At 43.6% G+C, this 17,486-nt stretch overlaps 1 protein-coding gene across 1 annotated transcript in view; it reads left to right on the top strand.

The window, feature by feature from the left end:
• Nucleotides 1–677: 677 nt before the first annotated feature.
• The window catches only part of LOC115469448 (arylsulfatase D-like), a 74,631-nt gene continuing 57,822 nt past the window's right edge, over nucleotides 678–17,486 (top strand). Inside the window, 3 exon segments of the mRNA XM_030202117.1 lie at nucleotides 678–926; nucleotides 8,688–8,837; nucleotides 14,607–14,728. Of these exon segments, the coding sequence (XP_030057977.1) occupies nucleotides 901–926; nucleotides 8,688–8,837; nucleotides 14,607–14,728 (298 nt within the window). The 5' untranslated portion in view covers nucleotides 678–900.

Below are 17,486 nucleotides of genomic sequence, written 5' to 3'. Positions count from 1 at the left end.
CACAAGGAGCTGCCTGTGCCTGAAGTGGGAATTGAACTCACTTCCTCAGTTCCCCAGGACCAGAGTCCACCACCCTAACCACTAGGCCACTCCTCCACTGTTGCTTCTATTGGAGATTCTACATGGAATGTTGCTATTCCACTAGCAACATTCCATGTAGAAGTCGGCCCTTGCAGATCACCAATGTGGCTGCGCAGGCTTCTGCTTCTGTGAGTCTGACGTCCTGCACGTACGTGCAGGACGTCAGACTCACAGAAACAGAAGCCTGCGCAGCCTTCTACATGGAATGGAATGTTGCTAGTGGAACATTCCATGTAGAATCTCCAATAGTAGCAACATTCCATGTAGAATCAACAATAGTATCTATTTTATTTTTGTTACATTTGTACCCTGCGCTTTCCCACTCATGGCAGGCTCAATGCGGCTTACATGGGGCAATGGAGGGTTAAGTGACTTGCCCAGAGTCACAAGGAGCTGCCTGTGCCTGAAGTGGGAATTGAACTCTGTTCCTCAGGATCAAAGTCCACCACCGTAACCACTAGGCCACTCCTCCATACTCTCTATAATAATAATTAAAAAAAAAAATGTCACAATACTTAGCTTTATTCAAAGCTGCTGGTACTTCTTGTTGTGAACTATGGGAACTCCGTGTAACTGTTAATATCTTCATTGAGTTTTCAAGAGGAAGTTTAGTGGTTATGTGGGGAGTTATTTTTTAACCTAATACCGTATCTGTTGGCTATTTGAGACATATTTAAAGTTTAGTCCCAAGTTTGTAACACTAACTTGTCTCTATTTTAAAGTTTATTAACATTAAGGTATGAAAGCTTCTCTTCACTTTATCTGAACTTTACTCAGTAAATCATCTGACAGGACACTGGTGAAGGCTAAAGGGACGACATGAAAAGTCTACTGAGAAGTCATTGGTAAGCAAGCTGGTTAGATGGCTTTTTTCTTTATTGTTTATACATTCTAAGTATACCTAGACATATTATTGTAATCTGCCTAGAAGTTTTTTTAAGTTAGAGACCAAATATAAGTACTTGTAATTGTATTTGTGCACTTATAAGGGGTACTTTAGGTGTAAAGAATGTGCATAAGTGCTTGTATTCTAGTCCTTTGTGTGCATTTACACATACATGCATACATTTTCAGTTTCCCACTAACTCTATACTGTAAGTATGCGCCCATATTTAATGGCAGGTACTTGCAGGTGGGCATTCACATGGGTGGAGTTTGGGTGAATTGTGGGCAGGGCACCAGGGCTGGCATTAGGAATGTGCAAACAGAGCAACTGCCCTGGGTCCCCCTGCGGCGTGCACATTTGCATGCATAGATTATAAGATACTGTACGCGTGTTCTTTAATGATCTACATGCTAGCATTTACACCAGCTCTATGGCTGTAAATATAGACATGTATTTGACCTGTTACACTAGTATCCTATCTGATAAATCAACTCTTGACAAGTACAATTACTTTTATTTAGCGGAGTATTTAATAACACAAACACAAAGCCCACTGGTAATTCCCACTTATTGTTCTAGGTTTTAATTAATATACAATTGTAGAACCGGTATCTAGGACCTTGGTAGTGGCTTTTTTTCATGCAGGGATCACAGCCTCGTGACTCGCACAGCAATTGCTCCATAATTGCTACCAGAATCCAATTGTTCTTATTGATGCTTTAATTGCTTAATCACAACTTCTCTTTTATTTTTATTTTTTCATTTTATATAAAAACTGAATCAACTGTAATAAATTGTTTCTCATATACTCAGATATTCAGATTTCACTTATCTCACTCATGTCAACATGGCCATTCGGATTGCTGTTTCAGGACACGGTCTTGACAAATACTGTTTGTATCGCTCCATGGTGCGACCGTACCTTGAGTATTGTGTTCAATTCTGGTCGCCGCATCTCAAGAAAGATATAGTAGAATTGGAAAAGGTGCAGCGAAGGGCGACTAAAATGATAGCGGGGATGGGACGACCTCCCCAGGGCCGTGCCGATGCGGTAAGCGAGGTAAGCGCCGCAGGGGGGCGCCCACCTCTGGAGGGCGCCGCTGCAGTGCTTACCCTTGCCCCGCCGAGGACTTTAAATCTTTTGGCACCAGAGAGGGGGGTGCCGCCGCTCCCGCTGCTCTTCATCCTGGCACCCCCCCCCCCTCCCGCACCAGCTCTTTAAATTTATTTGCCGAGCGAGTGCAGCACCTCGTGTGCAAGTAAAAGAAGCGGATCCGATCATCTCATTGGGCCTTACCTCACTGTCCCGCCCTCCTCTGACGCAACTTCCTATTTCCTCTAGGGCGGGACAGTGAAGGAAGGCCCAATGAGATGATCGGATTCGCTTCTTTTACTTGCACACGAGGTGCTGCGCTCGCTATCGCATCGGCAATTTCTTTTTAAAGACGGGTGGCAGGGAGAAGACGAGGCAGGGTGAGGGTGGGGGACAGATGGGGTGACCGTGAAGGTGGGGGGGGGGACTCGGATAGCAGAAGGGACTGGGTGGGAGACAGATGGGGTGAGGGTGGGGGGCACTTGGATAGCAGAAGGGACTGGGTGGGAGCCAGATGGGGTGAGGGGGACTCGGATGGGCAGAAGGGACTGGGTGGGAGCCAGATGGGGTGAGGGGGACTCGGATGGGCAGAAGGGACTGGGTGGGAGACATATGGGGTGAGGGTGGGGGGCACTTGGATAGCAGAAGGGACTGGGTGGGAGACAGATGGAGTGAGGGGGACTCGGATGGGCAGAAGGGACTGGGTGGGAGCCGGATGGGGTGAGGGGGACTCGGATGGGCAGAAGGGACTGGGTGGGAGACAGATGGGGTGAGGGTGGGGGGCACTTGGATAGCAGAAGGGACTGGGTGGGAGACAGATGGAGTGAGGGGGACTCGGATGGGCAGAAGGGACTGGGTGGGAGCCGGATGGGGTGAGGGGGACTCGGATGGGCAGAAGGGACTGGGTGGGAGACAGATGGGGTGAGGGTGGGGGGCACTTGGATAGCAGAAGGGACTGGGTGGGAGACAGATGGGGTGAGGGGGACTCGGATGGGCAGAAGGGACTGGGTGGGAGACCGATGGGAGAATGGGCATGGAGCTGGAACTGGGGTCTGAAAAGTGAGCAGGAGGGAGAATGGGGTCATGCCTGGGGCAGGGGTGGATGGGAGAATCAATGGATCTGAAACTAGGGGCAGCCGCAGGTGGGAACTGGGAGCCGAAAAGAGGGGGCAGTGAGAGAGGGGGGATAGATCCTGGATGGAATGGGGAGTGAGAGGGAGGGCAGACAGACCCTGAATGGATGGGAGGGGGAAAGAGAGAGGGCAAATGGTGAATCGAAGGAGCAGAGAGAAAGGGCAGACAGTGGATAGAAGGGAGTGAAAGAGCAGACAGTGGATGGAAGGGGGCAGAGATAGAGGGCAAATGCTAGAGGGAAAGGAGAGAGAGAAGGGAGATGGTGGATGGAAGGGGGAGAGAGAGATGGCAGACTGGGGCAGATGGTGGATGGAAGGGGCAGAAATAAAGGGCAGATGTGGATGGAAGGGACATTAGAGAGGGCAGACACTGGATGGCAGAGAGCGAAGACAGATGCTGGATGGAAGGAAGACGGTGAAAAGAAGATGAGGAAAGCAGAAACCAAAGACAACAAATTGTAAATATATATTTTTATTATTTTGCTTTAGGATATAGTATTTTAGCTGTGTTAATAAATGTTTATAAATAGAACATGTAAATAAGGTAATCTTTTTATTGGACTAATTTTAATACATTTTGACTTAACTTTCAGAAAACAAAACCCCCTTCCTCAGATCAGGATAGGATACTGTAATAGCACTATACTGTATTGACCTGAGGAAGGAGATTTTGGCCTCTGGAAGCTAAATGTATTAGTCCAATAAAATGGTATTATTTTATTTTCTGTATTTGTTTTATTTCTATTTGTTAATTTGTAAAGTGGTGATTGGTATTTGTTAGTTTTTTCAAATTTACATCTGCTGTCTTTATATTTTGCACAGTACTAGGAGACATTTTCTGTTTCTGTGGTGTTGCATTGTATGCAGAGTCTGGCATCGGGGGTTCAGTTTAATTTTTGTCTAAATAGAAAGTTTATGATTACTTATTCTATAGTGGATTAGGGTGTATCTGTGTTTGTGAAAAAGACATGGCTTTCAGTTGCCATTGACTGTGCAGGATTGACGATCTGTACTATTCTGTCTGGTTTCGTTTTACAATAGGTGAATTGATGTTCTAGTGCTCACTGTAGTGCTTAAGATGCTTTCCTTTTCCTTGTGTGACTCGTAGAAACGACTGCTTATGTTATGGTAAAATTGCTCTATAGGTCGTGAGTGTTTTGTATTCTCGGTATGCCTAGTACTGGATTTGGGGGGGGGGGTGTTAAACAATGACCGGCCCCGGGTGTCAACTATCCTAGCTACGCCACTGCTGCCGACGTCTCCCTTCCCTTGCACTCGTTGGTTCCCTCAGTGTCCCGCCTTTTTCTGACGTCAGAAGAAGGCGGACACTGAGGGAACCAAGAGCGCAAAGGGAAGGGAGACGTCGGCAGCGCTCCGCTTTCACTGACGCTGCTGCGACCGGAAGTAAAAGATTTAAAGGCCCCAGGGTGCGGAGGGAAGGGCAGAGAGGCATGGATGGGAGGGCAGAGAGGCATGGATGGGAGGGCAGGGCCCAGGGAGAGGACAAATTGCTGGAAGGGGAGGGGAGAGAGGATTGCTGGCTATGGATGGAGGAGGGAAGGGTAGAGAGGGACAAGGATGGACATGGGGGCCCAGGGAGAGGACAAATTGCTGGAAATGGAGGGGAGGGGAGAGAGGAGGATTGCTGGCTATGGATGGAGGAGGGAAGGGCAGAGAGGGACAAGAATGGACATGGATGGGAGGGCAGGACCCAGGGAGAGAGGAGAAATTGCTGGAAATGGATATAGAGCAAGAAATGAAGAAGAAAGGAGAAAAGTAAAGAAATAAATGGAAAGGAAGCCCTGGAAATGGAGTTAAGAGGACAAATAGCAGCAGAATCAGATACTGGACCAGCATGATTGAAAAAAGAAAGTCACCAGACAACAAAGGTAGAAAAAAATTATTTTATTTTCATTTTAGCGTTTGGAATATGTCCACTTTGAGAATTTACATCTGCTATCTTATTTTGCAATGTATAGCAATTTGTTTCTAAGAATATTGCTGACAATTCCTTTCAGTGTGGCAAGTGGTGAGCGATCATTTTCATGGGGGGGGGGGGGGTGATCATTTTCACGGGGGGGGGGGGGGGCGCCAACTGATAGTCTGCAGGGGGGTGCCAGAGACCCTAGGCACGGCCCTGGACCTCCCTATGAAGAAAGAGTAAGGAGGCTAGGGTTTTTCAGCTTGGAGAAGAGACGGCTGAGGGGAGACATGATAGAGGTATATAAAATAATGAGTGGAGTGGAACAGGTGGATGTGAAGCATCTGTTCACGCTTTCCAAAAATACTAGGACTAGGGGGCATGCGATGAAACTACAGTGTAGTAAATTTAAAACAAATCGTAGAAAATATTTCTTCACCCAACGTATAATTAAACTCTGGAATTCGTTGCGGGAGAACGTGGTGAAGGTGGTTAGCTTGGCAGAGTTTAAAAAGGGGTTAGATGGTTTCCTAAAGGACAAGTTCATAAACCACTTCATGATTTTATTAACTTCATAATTTTGTGATTTTGTTAACTTCGTGATTTTGATTTGTTACTATGTAAGCTGCATAGAGCTTGCGATGAGTGGGAATTGTGTGGGATACAAATGTAACTAACTAACTAACTAAATAAATAAATAAATGGACTTGGGAAAAATCCACAATTACAGGAATAACATGTATAGAATGTTTGTACATTTGGGAAGCTTGCCAGGTGCCCTTGGCCTGGATTGGCCTCTGTCGTGGACAGGATGCTGGGCTTGATGGACCCTTGGCCTTTTCCCAGTGTGGCATTACTTATGTACTGTTGCTCCTACTCAATATCTAATCCTATTTTCCTTTATAGAATAGGTTCCTAACAGCATGTTCTTGGCACCTAAAAGTAGGCCCCCTTTACAGAATTACCCTCCACGTATGACATAATGGCACATTTTCCCTTTCCCCTATTCAAAGACTTAGGCATGTCTGCCTGGCAAACATGGTTGAAAATGCATGATAGATAATGTGTGAGCTGGTAGGGATAGCAAGCATAGAGTGTAAATAGTGACTGAGTATATTCTGTGTATATCAGAGGAATTTAAATATGTACTGAGTTTAGTCATTTCTTTGAGGGGATGTTTTGGTGGGGTGTCATTAATATGTGTGTGTGGCAGAGTGGTGGGAAGTGTGAGTCTGTATAAAGTGTGCTAGGATGGATATAGAGAGGTGTGAAAGAGTGTTTGGAGATGGGTATGATAGTATGTTTGAGATTGTGTTGGGGGATGGATATATGTTGCATAGGAGGATGTGTTCGATATGGATATGTTGGGTGTGTGTTAGGGGGATGCGTGTATTGGAACATGTGTGTGTCATGTTGTTTGGATATGTGTGTCTTAGGGTATGTGTGTTGGGGATATGGGGTGTTTGTGTGTGTTGAAAGATGGGTAAGGTGTGTTTTGAGAGTGTATTGGTAGATGGGTATACTAGATTGTGTGTTGGGGGGTATGTTGGTATGTGGGTGTTGGAGGATGGGTGTGTTGAGGTATGTGTTGGGATACCCGTTTAGCCCTCATCACTCATGCTCATGTGTGTGTCAAGTTGTTTGGATATGTGTGTGTTAGGGTATGTGTGTTGGGGATATGGGGTGTTCGTGTGTGTTGAAAGATGGGTATGGTGTGTTTTGAGAGTATATTGGTGGATGGGTTTACTAGATTGTGTGTTGGTATGTGGGTGTTGGGAGGATGGGTGTGTTGAGGTATGTGTTGGGATACCCCTTTAGCCCTCATCACTCATGCTCATTTGCATATGGTTTATGCTGTAATTTTCTATTGCCTATGTTCAGCTTATTCTTGCTGTACACCATCTTGAGTGAATTTCTTCAAAAAGAAGAGAATAGAGTAGACATACTCAGGAGAGGAGATAGGACAGTGTTGGTGGAGTCTTGGTATACACATGTATTTTATATAAAATACACACATCCATGCACAAACTACATGCTAACATTTACATCTGCTGTAGAGCAGGCATAATGTGTATGCCTTCAGTCTAAGAGGTAGTTATCAAGGTGCTTTTATATGGCAATAACCCTCTATTTGCCCCTTATCATGTGTTAAAGGGTATTAACACATGTTATGTTATCGTAATTTATGCTATTTTAAGTTACTACATGTTACGTGGTAATAAGTTGCAAAGCACTTCTTGCAGTGTTCACCACATTATTGCTGGAAAAATATCACCAGCAAAAGGCAGCTTGCCCCCCTAGTGGTATCACCACAGGACTACCACTAGGGGTCAGTGGTAGTCCTGTGGGGCTAGGGGGCGAGAAATGCTTTGCCTTTACTTAGGGGTTTTTGGGATGGGGTAAGTACATGGGCGAGTCTTCATGGTCCAGGAGAAATATATGGAGGATTGGCTTTGGGATAGGGGAAGGGAGAAGTACACCACTGGGGGTGTTTAGGGTGGGAGAATATCATTTTGAAGGGAAGGGGGGGGACTCCTAATTGCTGAGCACCAGCCCCTTTTAAAAAGCAGCCCAGGAACATTGGGCTGCAACTTCACAGCCTGATTTTCCTGGGATGGAAATATGTGGTTTGTGGGTGTTCACCCCAAGCTGCGTTATTGAATTTACACAGTAATAGGCTGTTCTGTATACATATATATGTTTTGCATGTCATTATTATGAATTATGTGATAACTTAAAATAACATACATTAGTACCCTTTAACACATGTTAAGGTGCAAATAATACATGTTATTGCTGTAAAGAATGTTGATAGTTACCCCTCTTATATTGAGGACATGGCAGTGGCGTTCCTAGGGGGGCAGACACCCGGGGCGGCGCAGCGCCCCCTCTGATGCAGTGCAGACCCCCCCCCCGGTGAAAGACACCCCCCCGCGAAAGAGCCCCCCCGGGTGCATGCCGCTGGTGGGGGGTGCCGCAGCGCGCGCCTGCTGCGAGTTTACTAACTTTGCTCGTTTGCTGCAGCTCCCTCTGCCCCGGAACAGGAAGTAACCTGTTCCGGGGCAGAGGGAGCTGCAGCGAACGAGAGAAGTTAGCGAACTCTCGCAGCAGGCGCGCACCGCGGCACCCCCCCTCTTGGTACGCCACTGGGACATGGACATTACACCTGCTCAATAGCCTGTACTTTGTGCGTGGATGTGTGTATTTTATTAAACAGATGTGTAAATGGAAAGTCCACCAACACTCTGCCCCAACTCCTTCCCTGAGCACGTCTACTGTACAAATACATACTGCACATACTTTAACACGTGACTTATTGTTATAAGAGGTCCTTTCTACACATAAATCAGAGTTTCACTTAATGGAAAGATTTATAAAATTATCCCTTTATAGTGTAAAACATACTCTGTACAGTTTAAGAAATAGGACTAGAAGCAAAACTGAGCCAAACTGTCCAGAACAGTTCAAATAATTTCCTCTCTGGCCAACATCAGATGCAATAAAATTTTATATTGTTGCCTTATCGGGAACTTGGAAACATAATTGCATCTTTCATTTTCTGTGCTTTTGTAGGAATCTTCCAGTCTTGCTGTTCTTTTCACTCTTGCTTTGGAAAACATGTGAAGCTCGAGCAGGAGCTGATTCCAGACCCAATATTTTGATCTTAATGGCAGATGATCTTGGCATTGGGGATGTGGGCTGCTACGGGAATGACACAATAAGGTAAACATATTTTATATAATCAAATGTTTATGTCTGTCCGTTAGACAAGGCCAAACATAACAAAAATATATTATTTACCCACCATATACTATAGATCAGCTTTCTGTACAGTTCATTAAAAGTGAGCAGAATGCATTTTCCATTTTTTCCCTAATATGTGTATAAACTAAAATGAAAGCCTGAAATTCTTTTATACTGTAAATCAAATATAATTAAAGCTAATCGTACTCTTTTATCAAGTAAATAGCTTAGCAGGGTTTAATAGTGCTCTTCTGCTTAATTTTTAGTAATACATTCCCAATAAATATTCATTACAGATTTACTTAATATGATTTCATGTGGTAGCTCATGGATAATCATAGCAGAGAAGGAGTAGGGGAGGTTAGCTCTTCACAAACACTGAAGGAGACATGCATGTGGTTAAGAGTCTTTTTCAGCTCATGGATAATGCCACAAATTATTACGTGGGAGGATGCAAGATACATTTCTAGGCCCAGGAGGAGTTTCTCAGGCTGGCTGGAGCTGGGGGTCTTTTGGAGGCAGAGTACATAGACTCTGGGAGAAGGAAGTCTCCATGGTGACACCTACTGGCTGGAACTAGGTATAAATTAAAAAAAAAAAGCACAGTGGTGAAAAGAAAACTTAGAGGAGCGACTGCAAGGGTCAAAAATTTACATCAGACATGGATGCTGTTCAAAAACACCATCCTGGAAGCCCAGGCCAAATATATTCCGCGTATTAATAAAAGGAGGACGGAAGACCAAACGACAGCCGGCGTGGTTAAATAGTGAGGTGAAGGAAGCTATTAGAGCTAAAAGAAAATCCTTCAGAAAATGGAAGAAGGAACCGACTGAATAAGGAATGTCAAGTCAAATGCAAAGCGCTGATAAGGAAAGCTAAGAGGGACTTCGAAAAAAAGATTGCGTTGGAGGCAAAAACACATATTAAAATTTTTTTTAGGCATATTAAAAGCAGGAAGCTGGCAAAAGAATCAGTTGAACCGCTAGATGACCGAGGAGTAAAAGGGGCGTTCAGGGAAGACAATGCCGTAGCGGAGAGATTAAATGAATTCTTTGCTTTGGTCTTCACCGAGGAAGATTTGGGTGGGATACCAGTGCCGGAAATGGTATTTGAAGCTGACGAGTCGGAGAAACTTAATGAATTCTCTGTAAACTTGGAGGATGTAATGGGGCAGTTCTACAAACTGAAGAGTAGCAAATCTCCTGGATCAGATGGTATTCATCCCAGAGTACTGATAGAACTGAAAAATGAGCTTGCGGAGCTATTGTTAGATATATATAATTTATCCTTAAAATCGAGCATGGTACCGGAAGATTGGAGGGTGGCCAATGTAACGCCGATTTTTAAAAAAGGTTCCAGAGGAGATCCGGGAAATTATAGACCGGTGAGTCTGACGTCGGTGCCGGGCAAAATGGAAGAGACTATTATTAAGAACAAAATTACAGAGCATATTCAAAAGCATGGATTAATGAGACAAAGTCAACGTGGATTTAGTGAAGGGAAATCTTGCCTCTCCAATCTACTACATTTCTTTGAAGGGGTGAACAAACGTGGATAAAGGGGAGCCGGTTGATATTGTGTATCTGGATTTTCAGAAGGCGTTTGACAAAGTACCTCATAAAAGACTCCAGAGGAAATTGGAGAGTCATGGGAGAGGAGGTAGTGTTCTATTGTGGATTAAAAACTGGTTAAAAGATAGAAAACAGAGAGTAGGTTTAAATGGTCAGTATTCTCAATGGAGAAGGGTAGTTAGTGGGGTTCCCCAGGGCTCTGTGCTGGGACCGTTGCTTTTTAACATATTTATAAACGACCTAGAGATGGGAGTAACTAGTAAGGTAATTAAATTTGCTGATGACACAAAGTTATTCAAAGTCGTTAAATCGCGGGAGGATTGTGAAAAATTACAAGAGGACCTTCCGAGACTGGGAGACTGGGCGTCTAAATGGCAGATGACGTTTAATGAGAGCAAGTGCAAAGTGATGCATGTGGGAAAGAGGAAACCAAATTATAGCTACGTCATGCAAGGTTCCACGTTAGGAGTCATGGACCAAGAAAGAGATCTAGGTGTCATCGTTGATGATACGTTGAAACCTTCTGCTCAGTGTGCTGCTGCGGCTAAGAAAGCAAATAGGATGTTAGGTATTATTAGGAAAGAAATGGAAAACAAAAATGAGGATGTTATAATGCCTTTGTGTCGCTCCATGGTGCGACCGCACCTCGAATATTGTGTTCAATTCCGGTTGCCGCATCTGAAAAAAGATATAGTGGAATTAGAAAAGGTGCAGAGAAGGGCGACGAAAATGATAAAGGGGATGGGACAACTTCCCTATGAGGAAAGGCTAAAGCGGCTAGGGCTCTTCAGCTTGGAGAAAAGGCGGCTGAGGGGAGATATGATAGAGGTCTATAAAATAATGAGTGGAGTTGATTGGGTAGATGTGAAGCCTCTGTTCACGCTTTCCAAAAATACTAGGACTAGGGGGCATGTGATGAAGCTACAATGTAGTAAATTTAAAACGAATCAGAGAAAAATTTTCTTCACTCAATGTGTAAATAAACTCTGGAATTCGTTGCCAGAGAATGTGGTAAAGGCGGTTAGCTTAGCGGAGTTTAAAAAGGTTTGGACGGCTTCCTAAAGGAAAAGTCAATAGACTTTGGGGAAAATCCACTGTTTCTGAGATAAGCAGTATAAAATGTTTTGTACATTTTTGGGGTCTTGCCGGGTATTTGTGACCTGGATTGGCCACTGTTGGAAACAGGATGCTGGGCTCGATGGACCTTTGGTCTTTCCCAGTATGGCAATACTTATGTACTTATGGCCTCAAGAAGGGATATAGGAAGTAAACTGAAATATGACACGGGCCATATTTCAGTATCAAACCTGCATCAGGGGTCATAAAGTCTCAATGTTCTAACAGAGTTGTTTCTCAATTAACTCCCAGGCCCAGTTTTGCTTTAGGGCCCCCAGTAATACTGTGCATCATTCATGTAGCTGGCAGCAGCCTCCAAGCCCACCCACTCCACTCAGAAAAGCGTGGCAGTTAGCAGCAAAAGTCTGAGCCACTGGCACCAGCACCGCAGGCATGCTTAGTTCTCGTGTGTGTACTGAGCATGTGTGAGAACTGAGCATGCCTGTGTTGCTCAGAGTACTGTTGCTGCCTGAGTGGGGTCTTTTCTGAGTGGGGTCAGCAGGCTGTGGATGTTGGTAGAGCTTGGGGATCGCTGCTAGCTAAGGTACTTAAAAACGTAAATTTTATAGGGGATTGAGGTGGGGGTGGAAAGATGAAATGCATGCCTACCCATCTTATCCATTGGCCCACCCAAAAATTGCTTTCTGGCTACGCTTCTGCTTTGTGTGAGGAGCTGAGTGGAGAAGTAGCCTAAAGGTTAGTGTAGTGGGCTTTGATCCTAGCAACCTGGATTTGGTTCCCAGCTTCAGCTCCTTGTAACCTTAACCCTCCATTGCTCCAGGTACAAAAACTTTGATTGTGAGCCCTCTAGGGACAGAGAAGAGTTTCAAGTTTATTTAGAACTTTCTACCCCACCCTACATGTAATGTGTTCAGTGCTTCATATGTCTAGTATGGAACTCTTTTATTTTGCCTATTTTATTTACACCCTAATTACTGATAATCATACCCTGTCCAGATATCATTATGTTATGTTGTTATCCACTTACCCGCTTCTTAATCAACATAATTTTCATATGAACCTTAATAGCAATAATTCTGAAATTCTTCTCCATTAATATGATTGCCATAATATTCCTATGCACTTTACCTGTTATATATACTCTGATTCTCTATTCCATCAATGTGATTGTAGTTGTATTATATTGTAAGCCACACTGAGCCTGCAAATAGGTGGGGAAATGTGGGATATAAATGCAGCTAAATAAATAAGTAATAATAGTAGCCCTATAGAAATTAGTAGTAGTAGAACCCAGCTCAGGCAAACAACGTAGGCTGCCCCAGTGTCCAAATATAGAGAGACTACAATACTGTGTATGCACTACATGTAAATATGGACACTGACTGTAATTTTACTTTCTGTTAGTGTCACAAAGTTCACCAAGGTTGCAGTGCATGGTAGAGAACATTTACATCCAGCTTATACAAAGAAGTTGAAAGTAGTTAGGGTATTCTGTTCTTTTGAGTTCTTAAGTTAGGACGACAGGTTTCAGCAAGAGGCAAAACGCTCAAGAAGAGCCACAACAAGGAAGCCATGCAGCAGGGGCATAGCCAGAGTACAGATTTTGGGTGGGCCTAGGTAAGAAGTGGGTGGGCACCAAATGTTCTTTCCCCCACCCCCCACCACCAAAAAAATATATCAGCTGGCAGGAAAATGCTTCTTTCCACCTTGGCAGTCTGCAGCAGGCATGCACTGAAGACTGAGCATGCGCAGGTGCCAGTATTGTGGAGAGTAGAATTTTGTTACTATCAGGGGAGAGTCTTTAGCTGACAGAGCTTGGGATCTCCACCAGCTACCGCTAAACATGTGCTACTGTTGGGTGGGCCCTGGCCCACCTGTGGCTACGCCACTGCCATGCAGTGGTCAGAGAAACTGAAGGACCACCTACCTCAGCATCAGTGTTGCCCTACAGAAGGCCCTAATTACATACCAGCTCATGCCTATTAATCCTGGACACTCACACACTTTGGGGTAGCATTTCATTTAGAGTTGAGGGATAGCTCTAACTTAGGACAGAGACACTGTGCCAGTGCAGCCAAGAGATACTCATTGAAATAAAATGCTTTCTTTGAAGGTACAGCACCTGGAGTTAAAGAAGACTTGAGTGAACATCGTTAATATTAATGCTTGAGGGGTTACAATTGCAAAGTATGATCTTGCAAAGTTGGTCATTACAGTTAATATTGGAAATCTTGGTAGTGTTCAGAAGTATTGTATTTTTTGTGAATGTTCATTTCTGTACTTTAGTCTTGACTTTCTTCCTCTTATCCTACCCCGCCCATGGCCTTTAATAAAATATACTTAAGCGACATTCCTTTTCTGGTTATTGCCTACCTCTTCCTTTCCTTTAAAGTATCGGTTTATTTTGCTAACATTTTTCAAACACAGCATCAGCCTCTCTCCTCTACCTCCAGAGAAACTGTGATAGATTCTAGTCACATCACAGAGGGGTGGGGTCTTTTTGTGTCATGCGGATTGTTGCACAGTGGTGATGCAAGGGGCGTGCAGGCAACCTACCTTGCTCATGGCGGCATGTGGGTTACAAGTGGTAACATATACAGGGCAGAATCGTAGCTGTTGCAATTTTTTGGAGAGTGTCTTTATTTTGGAAGGGTGTTGTCTGGGAGCAGCTGTTTTTACCTCACCCTTTTTACATACAGCGGTTATTATCGAGCAGATAAACTGCTTGTTAACCACTCATTGCATCCATGTAGCTTTCTGCATTGGTCTCTCAATACTGTTGTCCAGTTCTATTTTTCGTCGCCTAGCTTTGCGGGTGTCGGCACCTGCAGAACTGCTGGATTGGTGGCTGGCCAGGATATTCAGTGTCAGTGCTTGTACATGGCCCCAGCCTTGGATATCAAGTTTAGATTCAGCCAGCAGCACTCAACAGCTTTAAAACCACTGACTGCCCTTGGCTGAACTTTGAGCGGTATAAGTAAAAATTTAGAACTGGGAGTACAGTACATTAAGCAGCAGCTTGCCTTCAAAATAGTTCTAAAATGTCTAACATCATGGTGGAAAAAATTGCTGTCCCTTATGCCTTCCTTTTGTTTTCTAGGACCCCTAACATTGACAGATTAGCAAAGGAAGGCGTGAAACTCACTCAGCATATTTCTGCAGCACCAGTGTGTACCGCGAGCAGAGCTGCTTTCATGACGGGTAGATATGCTCTGAGGTCAGGTAAGAGCCCTTTCATGGAAATCAGGAGCCACTTGTGGGGGGTAATTTCATAGGAAGGCGCCTAGGTGAAAATTCCAGCAGGTCTGAAAAGTCAACACAAAAGCTGAGTGAGCCTTGTAGCGCTATAGAAATGCTAAATAGTAGTAGTAGTAATTTTATAACAGTTTGAATAGAAGTTTAAATAAATGAATGAAGTTTATGAAAAGTAATTTTGACCGATGAAGAGGTAGGCGAATCACGGGTTGTATACTCATGTGAATCGAGTCGCTGCTGAGGTCTTGAAAAGAAAATATGAAAGTTATTACAGTGCTGAGTAATTGTTGGATGCATTTGTGAGAAGCTTCCACTCATACATGAATATTTGACCTACTCAATTAGATGGGGAGGGGCATGGGCGGGCCATGGCATTTCTAAAAATTAGGTGTAGTTTATGGAATATGCTCAATCCGTACCTGTTAGACATGTGCTTTTTACACCAAGTTTTAGTTGGTGTAAATGACTGCACCAAATTTTTAGTCATGGGGATGGTTGCTACACGTATTCTGTTAACTGCACCTAACTGTACTGTAGGTGAGGTTTATAGAATAGTGCTAATTGTGGTTTCTTTTGCACTAATTCTTGTAGGTGCCATTTATAGAACTCCCCCCATATTGGCCCAATAGTCAAAAGGGTTCATACATTTAGCAGTGGCCACGAAGAGGCAATTCTGTAACTGGGTGGTAGGAGCCTATTCTATAAAGGAACCTATAGCTACTCTGCTACTCCGAATGTCAATCAAGAGCCCCTTTTTTTAGAATGACTTTGGGAGAAGAACAAGGACAGACTCAACAATGTGAATTTTAGAGACAGAGATCAACGGAGAATACATATTCCTTTTCAAAGCAGGGGCAGAGGCATGGGAAAAGGTTGGCACACAGCGCAACCATGGCACTAGATTTGCCAATCTTCAACTTATTCAACTTTAATCCAAGTGACACTCAACTGAACATTTTAAAGAAAGGTCTCTCGTTTGTCCCCACTGCCAGATACGACTCTTTTCAGACGAGAATTGATATCTAAAAATTAACAAGAAAATTACAAACAACTCTCTTCTTTTCTGAACTAGTGACGCCTTATGTAGACATGTCTGTTGCCAAAAATAAATCCAAATGGATACTGCCTGCCCCATGGACCCCTTGATTTTTGCATTCCAAAAATGTGTTTTAGAGGATATCTCCACAGCTGAACAAAAGGAAAATATGAAATATTATAACATGACTAGAGAAGAAAGCACCGCACTTAAAACATTATCATCCAATACTGAAATTGTTATCAAGCCGGCTGACAAAGGAGGAGGGATCGTTATACTTAATCGTCACAACTTTGTTGCAGAAATAGAAAAACAGGTTTCTGATCCTGAATACTATTTGCCACTTTCAGATGATCCTACAGAGGAACTAAAAAAAGACATTCAAGAGATTGTTCACTTCGTACATCATGCAGGTTTCATTACCCCCAAAGAGACTTCCTCCTTGTTGAATACCCTACAATAACCACCATATATATCTTACCCAAGGTTCACAAAACTTGACATCAACCCCCTGGCAGACCCATCATTTCTGCAAATGGTTCAATTCTGGAACCACTGTCCATCTTCGTTGATTACTTCCTCAGACCATTCATACCACAGATTGCATCTTATATACGAGATTCTACACATTTAATCAATCTGCTCGACTCATTCGATGGTGACCTTGCTGACACTCTGCTTGTCACTTAGACATAGAATCCTTGTATACCTTTTCACTTCTGCTTTTGGCTCCTAACCACTACTCATTTGCCCTCCTCCTTTCTACCCATTAATTCCCTTGCCCGTTAATGTCTTGTTTGTCTGTTCTACCTAGATTGTAAGCTCTTTGAGCAGGGACTGTCTCTTTATGTCAAGTGTTCAGCGCTGCATGCGTCTGGTAGCGCTATACAAATGCTAGTAGTAGTAGTATATACTAACATCCCCCAACTGGAGGCCATATCCATTATTGATGATACCCTCAGAGGAAGAACAACTACCAGCCGTATCCTGAAAAGATTTATCCTGGCATTAGCAACCATTGCTCTGACAAAAAATTTTTTGCCTTTCAAGGTAAATTTTATCAACAAATCAAGGGCACAGCCATGGGTGCTTCTATGGCCCCCGACTTAGCTAACCTCTATGTAGCACATTTTGGAGATACAACACTCAATGATCATCCCTTCACAAAACAAATCTGTTTCTACAAACGATACATTGATGATATTTTCATCATTTGGAAAGGCTCGGTGTCACGCCTTGAAGATTTTCATTCATGGCTTAATTCTAAGAATTCCAATCTCAGATTCCAAATGCAATACCATCAAGACACCATTTCATTTCTTGACATATTGATAAACAAAGGACAATCTTCACTTACCACGACTATATACCGGAAAGACACAGACAAAAACACATATCTCCATTACCAAAGTTATCATCAACGGGCACTTAAGGATCATCTTCTCTATTCACAATTCCTAAGGTTAAGGAGACTATTGTACTGATTTGGGAGATTTCAAGATACAGGCTGCCAACATGAGAAAAAGATTCCAGGACATGGGATATCCAGAAAAAAACAATCAGTGCGGGATACCATAAAGCTTTGATGGCCGAAAGAGAAACTTTGCTCCAACCCAAAGAGAAAAAGATTGCACCTGACCTCGTGTGCACGTTGAAGTATTCCTTTCTCACAAATAACATCAAAAGAAG

Source organism: Microcaecilia unicolor, chromosome 4 (genome assembly GCF_901765095.1).
Source record: "Microcaecilia unicolor chromosome 4, aMicUni1.1, whole genome shotgun sequence".
Lineage (NCBI taxonomy): Eukaryota > Metazoa > Chordata > Amphibia > Gymnophiona > Siphonopidae > Microcaecilia > Microcaecilia unicolor.
The sequence above is the reverse complement of the archived record's forward strand: the minus strand, read 5'-3'. Positions and strand labels throughout refer to the sequence as shown.